Source organism: Syngnathus leptorhynchus, chromosome 16 (genome assembly GCF_054491065.1).
Source record: "Syngnathus leptorhynchus isolate UIUO chromosome 16, UIUO_Slep, whole genome shotgun sequence".
Taxonomy (NCBI): Eukaryota; Metazoa; Chordata; class Actinopteri; order Syngnathiformes; family Syngnathidae; genus Syngnathus; species Syngnathus leptorhynchus.
Window position 1 is genome coordinate 328,464 of NC_141210.1, and position 9,641 is coordinate 338,104.

Genomic DNA, 9,641 nt, shown 5'->3' on the forward strand with positions numbered 1-9,641 from the left:
AGTCTGTAAAAAGAAATACTGCAAAAGTATTGATTTAGTATCGGTAAAATGAATGCGCTTCATTCACTACAGCGTCGACAACATCAAACCAAATACAAAAGTTGTTCTTGAAGCATTTATTTGCATATACATGGTCAGAATACAAAAAGGGTCGAGTATTTTTTTTGTCTTGCATTTATCCGGCACCTTATATTTCAACATTTAATCCAGTTTGCAATTATATTTTTGTATTCAATTCATCAGTCCTCGTTAGTTTCCAAGTAAATGCAGTTTCTTCTTTTTCATGTCTTACGTGGAAAAGATACGGCTGCTTAGGCAAATCTTCAGAGAAAACAAAGCACAAACTACACTAGGCGTACAGTATTTGTCAACCTAGCGCCCCCTAGCGTGAACTTTTCTAATACACCGCGTAATCGTGTGACTTGAGTCCAAGCTCTGATGTTCGCTGGCCGAATCTTTTTTTTATTTTATTTTTTTTAAGTTGGGGACACAGTTCTTCTTGTCCCCTGTTGCTGGGATGCCTAACTAGGAGACATGTTCAAATTACACCAGAGGAACGGTCGCCAAGGCTGGGGACCATCTCCCGGAAGGAAGGAAGCAAGCAAGGAAGGAAGCAAGCAAGGAAGCAAGCAAGGAAGCAAGCAAGGAAGCAAGGAAGGAAGGAAGTGCACCAAGGCTGGGGGTGGCTGGTTGGCCATGACAGAAATTTGAGTGCAGAGATTTCATTCAAGCGCAATTCAATGCAAAGAGCAAAACAAAGAGTATCTATGTGTAAAGCGTGATTGGAAAAAAAACCCCGGACGTTCCTGACTTCTTCTTACTGACCTTGCATTCTATTAAATAAAAGAAAAGGCGCCGTCCCCGTCGACCACTCCTGACGAGCTGCAGAACCGCCGGACATGAGAGGTCATCGTAACGCAGCCGCGTGGCTTATTTTGAGGCAGCGCCAGTCATTATTAGTCCGGCGGTCGGTTCGGCGTGGAGAGTGAACGAGGTGGAGCGACCCGGCCGGTCGGTCGGTCGGTCGCGCTTTGCCCAGCTGCCGCCTCGCTCCCAAGAAGGAAAGCATTGGGCAATAGCCGGCCGGGTTTTAGACCAGATGCACCACTTTGTTTACATGATGACGCAGGGCGCGCGGCTCTTGGTGATCTTCGCCAGAGGTTTGCCTTCGTGAGCTTGCTGGATCATTTCCATGACCTGGAAAAATGCATGGTTATAAAAATCGGTCGGCACCTTTGAAGCCTCTTTTGGTTTTCTTCCCGAATGCACGTCACGTGACCATTGATCCGGGGAACACGACAAAAGCTTGTGGATCGAGAGTGTTTGGAAACAAATGTGACGACTCATTCATTGTGTGTTTGATAGGTGACATGGCATCCAGTCTTCCTTCCGTACACTTGGGGTTACATCAATCGCACAACATGGCATCCAGTCTTCCTTCCGTACACTTGGGGTTACATCAATCGCACAACATGGCATCCAGTCTTCCTTCCGTACACTTGGGGTTACATCAATCGCACAACTTACATCCTCCTCATATGGGAATCCTCCCAGCTCGAGCTTGGAGAAAACCAGCTGGCCGTTGATCTCAATCTCAAAGCTAGCTGTAAAGGAGGGAGGGCACAGCTTTGATTCCGAACATACGTGAGACGGTTGTGCTATTCCATCCGATTTACCTCTCCGGCCCACGAAGCCCGACACATCCGCATCAGGAAAGTCACCCATGACGACCCGGGCGAGCTCCCGATAACGGGGCTCGTAGCCTCAGTTGCCGCTGGAAGTGATGAAGGAATTCGCTTAGCTTAACAGTTAGCCACACACACACATTCACATGCTTACCAGTATTCCACTCGTATTGTCACCACTCCCATTTTGACTTGGCCGGGTCGGTGCCGTCAGTGTGTGTGTGGTTGCTGTGGTGGTTGTTGAGCTCGTTCCAACGTACGATTAGCCGCTTAGCTGCTTCTTCCTCTTCTTATATGAGCTACCTAAAAGAGAGAGAGAGAGAGAGGGAGGGCGGACGGACGGAGCACACGCGTCGCCTAGGTCACGCGAGAGCGCCTAGCCTAGCCTAGCCTCGCCTAGCCTCGTCTTCTGTCGTCGACAATGGCGAGAAGGCACGTCGACGTTTCTTTTGCGTTACCAAGGGAGAAAGAAAGAAAGACGCAGGTGCTTTTCCGAGTTTGATCGCTCGCTATGTAGAAGCCAAAGCAACTCTGATAGCATTTGCACCCGCTCCCCCAATCACACGTCACTCTCGCGATATGTGTCTTCAGGGAACTCCGGAATGGAGAACCAAAGAGCGCTCGCCGGGAGCGTCGCCCATCCCTGTCAATGACTCGACATTGATCAAGAACAGATGAAAAAAGATCAAAAATAGCCCCTACAGTGAGAAAACAAAACATTTGATCCAAATTTATTTGGATGAGGAGCTGGGAAGAATCAAAGCTGACGTCTTTAAGAAAGTCTTTCACTGGGCTCAACAACAACTTGTCATATTCTTTGATTCTTCTTCTTTGACTGCAGTCAATTCCAAGCAAATGTTTAGTCGTTACGGGTTCATTCAAGCAGACACATACGCTCAAGTTGGAGTGAAGTTTGCACCCAAAATGGATTGCAGTGAACCTGCGTGACAAGTTGAAGGCACCTTGCTGCTCTGATCATTTCTGGCGACCTTTAGACCTCTCCATAAAGGCATAAAATCTGGAATGCTGCTGCTGCTGCTGCGGTCTAGTTGAACACAGTTGGGCTCACATGTTCACATGTTCCGGAGACAACGAGAAGATAGACGTTACAAAAAGAATGGCAACCAGTCAGCAATCACCGGGTAAGTCCAACTCTGGTTCGTAACGGAGACTCTTTGTTTAAATGTCAACGGTGGCGTCAAGTGCCGAGCCCTCTGAGCGTGCCATAGGTTAAAGAACGTTGAAGAAGAAAGAGCGTGCCCAGGTTGTACATACGGGTTCGGCTGCTATGATACAATCTGCGTTTGTCTTTAGCGTCATACGCTTGGTTGGTTGGTTGGTTGGCTGGTTACTTGTCCAATATTAGACAGGTATGTGTTCTTTGACAGATTCTTAAAAAAAAAGATCTTTTTTTTTTTTTGCATTCGGCTTACCACTACTGCTTGCTTCCTAGTCGTCTAATTGAAACCCAGCAACCTTCCGCGGGCCAAAAGTGAGCGTACAGATTTCGACCGTATGAACATTTTCTCTGGCTGTCCTAGTGGATGGCTGGCACACCTCCTCCCATTTGAAGCTGGTCCTCCTCGGCGGCAGGAATTCAGGAAAGAGCTCCCTGGGGAACCTCCTCCTGGACAGAGACGAGTTTGCTAGCGAGGAAAGGACGTCGTCGTGCTTGCGGCGGCTGGTCCAGGTGGGTGGACGCTGGCTTACGGTGGTGGACACGCCCGGCTGGTGGTGCGACTTTGGCGCGGCAGACACGGCCCGCACGGTGCGCCGGGAGATTCAGGGGAGCGTGGCGCTCTGCTCCCCGGGACCCCACGTCTTCCTGGTTGTCGTCAAGGCCGGCTCGCCCTTCACGGAGAAGCGCCGCCGGGCTCTGGAGGAGCACGTGGGCCTGCTGGGGCCCCAGGTGTGGCGCCATTGCCTGGTGGTCTTCACCTCGCTCAAGGGGGAGCTCCCGCCGCGGCGGGCCCTGGCTTGGCTGAGGAATCGGAAGTGCCACCTGGTCCGCCTGCGCGACGGAAGCCGAGCTCCGGAGCTGATGGAGGACATCCGGAGATTGGTCGCCGCAAATGGAAACAGAGTGTTTGAGATGGACGAGAAGGTCTGCAGAGCCGTAGCAGAAGAAAAGAAACGAGCGGAGGAGGCCGCCCGTGGCAGGCTTTTGAACACGAAAACTCACAGAGCCCTCATGAGAGGTAAGGCGGCTTTTCAAAGTTGTCTTTGAGAAAAGCCTTTTCAAGTCTTGCATCCAACCCTTTCAGAGCGGGCTCAGCCTCTGCCTGACGTCAGAATGGTGCTGCTGGGAGCCAAAGGTTCCGGAAAGACAGCTTGTCTGAACACCATCCTGGGGCGGGAGCAGGAGCGGCGGCCATCAGGCAGGACGGCTCGCTGCGCGGCGGGGCGAGGCGTGGCCTTCGGGAGGCACTTGACGGTGGTGGACACTCCGGGCTGGTGGATGAACTTCTTGGGCCACGAGACCGCCGCCTTCGACCGTCGTCAGATCCAGCTCGCCCCTTCCTTTTGTTCCCCGGGTCCGCACGCCTTCCTCCTGGTGGTGCGCCCGGACCGCGCTTTCTCCCAAACCTACTGGCAGGCGGTGCGGGATCACCTGCAGCTGCTGGGCGGGGACGTGTGGAATCGGGTCTTGCTGCTGTTCAGCTTCGGCGACTGGCTGGGCGCGACGACCGCCGAGCGGCAGGTCGAGAGCGAGGGCGAGCCGCTGCGGCGGCTGGCCGAGCGATGCGGGAATCGAACCCACGTGCTCGACAACCGGACGGTCGGTGACGGATTCCAGGTGAGGGCGCTGCTGGGGAAGATCGAGGAGATGGTGGCGGAATGCGGCGGGGGATATCGGCGGGCGGAAGAGGCGCAACAGCTGGAGATGACCGTGCAGGTGGAGGAGGCCAGAGCTGCAGAGAGGACCACGAAGAGGAGGAAGGCCGGGGCGCACCTTGGTGAGACTCTAACGCCATCCTTTTTTTTTTTATGCTGCAATAGCGAAACTGTAGCCTGGACTCGCTCAACGTTCCAGACCAGACCCGCCCCCTCTCTGAAGTCACGCTGGTCTTGGTGGGCGGCAGCAAAACAGGCAAGAGCTCGTGCGGTAACACGGTGCTGGGCCGCGACCGCTTCCGCGCCGGCCGCCCGACCACTTCCTGCGTCCTCGGGCGGGGCCGCGTCAACCGCCGAGAGGTGTCGGTACTGGACACGCCGGGGGGGTTTCCGCTAACGGCCGACTTCCTGGAGGGGGCGCCGACTCGCGCGGTCTTGGTCGTCGTCAACGCCAGCGCCGCCTTCGGCGACAGCCAAGGAGAAGCTTTGGAGGCCCAACTGAGGGAGGCCTGGGAGAGGGCCGTGGTGGTGTTCAGCCACGGCGACTGGCTGGGCGACACGCTCATCCAACAACGGCTGGAGAGCGAGGGGCCGGCGCTGAGGGGGCTGCTGGACAAGTGCGGGAACAGGTACCACGTGTTGGACAACAAGCGGCCAGGAGACGGCTCGCAGGTGCGGCAGCTGATAGCGCAGGTGGAGCGCATGATGGCGGCGGCGGCGGAGCATCGTGCGTCCACGTTGTGCAAGAATCCAAGTTTGATGCCCAATGACGGACCATTTTCAAATCACTGTGAGTCCTTTCAACATGCACGTCACGACACTGCGGGGTTAGGATATCAAATTTGGGCGCACACACACACACACACACACACACACACACACACACACACACACACACACACACACACACACACACACACACACACACACACACACCTGAGAATCACCTTGTTTGCATTGCAGTGAAGCACAGCAGGGAGCCTTTCAGTGAGTCCTCCGGTGTGCGCCCCTCAGCGGACCTGAGTGAGTCCTCACCATCTGGCAAACAAGTTGCGATTCCATCCGCCGCTTCCTGTCCCCTGGCTGTGCTTCAGGACAGAAATCAATCTTTAAGAGTCAACATACCAGCGTGGCTCCATGTTGAGCTACCCAGACTTCCCGTGATGCTGCAGGTGCCGCCTCCACCGCGCCTGGGGCTGCTTCCCGACGGGCACACTTCCGCCCAGGGTGGAGATTGGAGCGGCCTGGAGGAGCTGGAGGCCTTCATCGACTCGTATTTTGACACGCTCTGGGAGCGGAAGGCGCTGACTCCGCCTCCTTCGCCGCGCCGGCCCCAGAGCGCCGCCGCACCGCGGTCGGGGGAGCTCTTGCTTTCGTCCATCGAGAGGAAACTCTCCAAGCTGGATGTGCTGGAGGAGATCCGGGAAGACCTGGCGCGAGTGAGGAGGAGCTTGGAACTCAGCTGTAAAGTCATGCAGGAGATTAGATGCAAAACGAAACATCAGTGAATGGCCCTCAGCGGACACAACATTAGGAAGACAATTTAAGAATCATTTCTGAGTTAGGATTTCAAAGGCAGGTAAAGGTTTCACATAGGCATCAAAGCAGCCATAGTTTTAAAGCTCGGCTTTAACAATAGGTTTATTATGCTTGCATTAAGACGTTCCCAATATTGATTCAACCAAAGCACTTTTGTTTTTGACTTGAACATCCACTAGAGGGTGCTGTTGCATAAGCAACAAGGATCAACGAGTCAGTAAACAACAATCAAATATGGCACAAGTTATTCCAAAGACAGCTGGCATCCATTTCCAATTTGTACAGCTTTCATTTGGGATTGTGGGAATATACATTCATCACACACACTAAATGATAACAAAAAATACAACTAAAATACTGCATCTTGCAGGTGTGTGATTTTGTTTTCAGACGAATGTATTGTAAATTGAGGATTTATGACAATCTCAATCGTTTCTATTTTGACCTCCCACAGATTAAATACATTTATTAACTCGTTTCAATTCTTGAATAACAACGTAACTAAATATTGCCGGTACTTTTCAAAGTGAAGAGGGAATGCTTTAGCGAGGCTAAGCGACAAAATGGAAGACATTTTCCAGGACGGATTGACTATCGTCACAGAAAGGTAGAGCTGCGGCTCACAAACTGACACAGTCATCATCACAGTGTCATTTCCCATCATTGGGCCATCTTGTCTCCCAGCATTCCCATTGTCCCTGGAGGTCTCTCTCTGTTCCCCTTGAATCCCAGCACAGTGCCAGCGGCAAATGGAGGAAGCCTCCATCAATCTCCCATCCATCGTCTCCACAGAGGTTCCCTGCTACTAATCTGTCTCCGTTAAAAAGCAGCAGCAAGTTGACGAGAAATGGCTCCATGTGACTTGACAAAGGAAGTCGCTTTGAAGCAGCCATTTTGGTGAATTCCAATCCAGAGCCGGTGCACCGTCATTAACCCTGACGATCAATTTGGGCGTTTGTATGAGGCCGCTCGTTACAGCTTTGGTTCCACCGGAGGGGAGACCTCAATCAAGCCGGCAGTCAGAAAAAAGCAAGTTAACTAATTTGGGAACAATTTCTCTGGAACGCTGGGCCAATGCTTTTCATTCCCAGCGCCGCGCCTAGACTTGATGATGGTGTCACAAGTAAATGGGCTACATTTGTTATCGGCAACACAAAACACAACATCAATCCGTGAAAGGGAAATTCAAGACATTCAAGACTCAAGGGCAAAGTTCAGGAAACAATTAGGTGAAATAAGCAAACGGCGTCATTCCGTTGACAGGCGGAAGGAAGCACGGCAATATTAAGGACTGAGCCAGCAATTTACCGTTGGCGTAATGGAACGTGACAGACTCGCAGTAGTTGAAGTGACCTTTCGAAGATAAAGCTAGTAGCTAAATGACGCTAGGAGATGCTTTGCAGTTGAAAACTGTGTGTTGGATGGTGAAATCCACATGAATCCAAATGAGCACGTCTGTTGTAAATGGACATTTTTGTGAGCACATCTGCTTCGCTGCTGAATATTTTTTTTCAGTGTTCTCAACGACGCTCTGAATGAGTCTGATGGACATCTAGGGTTGAGTGTGTTTCCAATCGACAGCTCCTGTAAATGCTTTGTAAACACGTCGCATCGTGCAAGAACATCAACCCGGTGGGGGACCTTTGCGTCTGGGTTTTCCTCCTAAGCCGATCTCGCCCCATTTTCTTACATTCTCAGCTTACTGTCCAAAACGAATTTCAAATTGTGGGATTATTTGAATGCATATTATGTCTTGACCGGATAGTTCATCATCAATATTTGATGATGGCACGAATACAAAATCACTTGACGTGATTTCCCACTGGGTGGGGAGTCAACTTTTGACCTGGCTCGAGCGTGGTTCAAAGTTCAAAGACTCAGGTGGAATAAATAAAAGGTCTCGTCGGGGTCTGTTTTGAATCAACGTGAAATACGGCGAGAAAGACTATCTGCATCATCATTCTACAATAGGAGCTGATTCATGGCGGGCTTCCATCGCGTCTTCTTTGAAGGCCTGACACCCGAGCTCAGCGTCGAGGAAAGGAGCCGGCCTAACGTAAAGATGCCCCGTCGGGAGAATGTCTTGCCACCCCTCGCCTGCGCGTCTGGCTAACATCCTCGCAGCTTGTAACGCGGACGCTTGATATTCATTTTCCACGGATGAGCGCGTCTGTCAATAGCGGGAAGCGTAACTCTGTCTTCCAGACCGGCGTAACCATTCGCAGGTGACGCTCCCCTCTTGGCCCGTGCTTCAATTCCCTGGCGGCGCGGCGCGCTGTGCAATGCGTGCTGGTTGGCTGGTTGGCTGGTTGGCTGGCTGGCTGGTTGGCTGGCTAGCTGGCTGGCTGGCTGGCTGACTGGCTGGCTGGCTGACTGACTGGCTGACTGGCTGACTGACTGGCTGACTGGCTGGCTGGCTGGCTGGATGGCTGGCTGGCTGGCTGGCTTGGTGGCTGACTGGCTGGCTGTGCGCAAGCAAAGGAGAAGAAATGGCTGTGTTCCATTAGTGTGAATTTCCAAATGGCAGCAGGTGAAGACGGTCTGCGAAGACATCTGTACTTTATATTCACCTTGTGATCATGAACACATTCCTTGGAATTCTTCAGCTCTGATGTTGCAATCTAATGCATTTTTGTGTCTGTTTCTGGACATTTCATCGTCTGGAGTTCATATGGAGTTGATGAACTGAGTGTAATCGGGATCTGTTGTTGTCGCATTCATATGTGAATGAATGTTATGACTTGAGTATTACATTTTTGGGGAATGATCATTTTCATGAACTAATTAGAATAGCCTTTGTTTTATTTTTATTCTGAGCGTATTATCCTACCCATGACAGCGTCATCAAAATGTCATTCATTCATTGCTACTTTAAAATAACACAGAAGTCAATAAATACTTTGCTTTTTACTGTTGTTGTTGTTTTTACATCTGTACTTGTATATAATTAGAGTGCGGGTGCATACAGTTCAAAGAGGGACTTGAGAAAACGGTGAATGAACTCATGACTGTCTCCCTCTTGTGGCCGGAGACGGTACTAAACGTCCATAAATCAATGAAGAATTTGAACGTCTACTAGTACAGTATGAATTTCTTTGTATGTACATGGCTCTTTCCATTTTTGCATCTTCTGGTCACAATTCTCATTTGCCCGCAAGTCAAAAGTGTCGCCCGCTGCCTACCTTGTGGAGTCAGAAGTAGAGGAAAGATTGCAAGCACGTCAAACGAGCTCCGTTTGGAAGCTGTCGTAAAGCGACGTGCGTGCGTCGTGACTGCAGCGCGTCTTTATTACTACCTCCCTGTAGTGCACCTGCGAGGGAGGGTGAGAAGCAAAAAGCGAGGGAGGACGAGAGAGAGTGAGCGAGAGAGAGAGAGAGAGAGGGAGGGGGGGACTCACTTCTCCTCTTCCTCTGCATTGCACTTGCATCGGAGCCTCACTCCGGACAGGACACTGCTCTTCCTCCTCCTCCTCCGCCTCTTGATGCTGCAGTGAAGAGAGAAAAGAAGACGAGAAGTCAATTTGGGATGAAAATGAGAACATAGCTCCTCTTGTTCTTCCTTTTGGCCTTTTTTCGGACAAAC

At 51.4% G+C, this 9,641-nt stretch overlaps 2 protein-coding genes and 1 long non-coding RNA gene across 3 annotated transcripts in view; 1 reads left to right on the plus strand and 2 right to left on the minus strand.

Moving 5' to 3' along the window:
- Nucleotides 1–101: 101 nt before the first annotated feature.
- LOC147043723 (migration and invasion enhancer 1-like) lies at nt 102–2,327 on the minus strand. The gene is made up of 4 exons (XM_085933578.1): nt 1,840–2,327; nt 1,677–1,774; nt 1,528–1,604; nt 102–1,197 (listed from the first exon to the last, which is right to left on the minus strand). Exons 1-4 carry the CDS (start codon nt 1,869–1,871, stop codon nt 1,114–1,116), a joined length of 291 nt encoding a protein of 96 aa, XP_085789704.1. The 5' UTR covers nt 1,872–2,327; the 3' UTR covers nt 102–1,113.
- LOC147043724 (GTPase IMAP family member 8) lies at nt 2,008–6,660 on the plus strand. The gene is made up of 5 exons (XM_085933557.1): nt 2,008–2,827; nt 3,227–3,883; nt 3,950–4,642; nt 4,720–5,310; nt 5,484–6,660. The coding sequence occupies exons 1-5, from the start codon at nt 2,755–2,757 to the stop codon at nt 6,026–6,028; spliced, it is 2,559 nt and encodes an 852-aa protein (XP_085789683.1). The 5' UTR covers nt 2,008–2,754; the 3' UTR covers nt 6,029–6,660.
- Nucleotides 6,661–9,521: 2,861 nt separating this feature from the next.
- Nucleotides 9,522–9,641, minus strand: part of LOC147043725 (uncharacterized) — a 35,927-nt gene continuing 35,807 nt past the window's right edge. The window contains exon 3 of the long non-coding RNA XR_015068465.1: nt 9,522–9,543. This is a non-coding gene — a long non-coding RNA (uncharacterized LOC147043725). The remainder of the gene's footprint in view (nt 9,544–9,641) is intronic.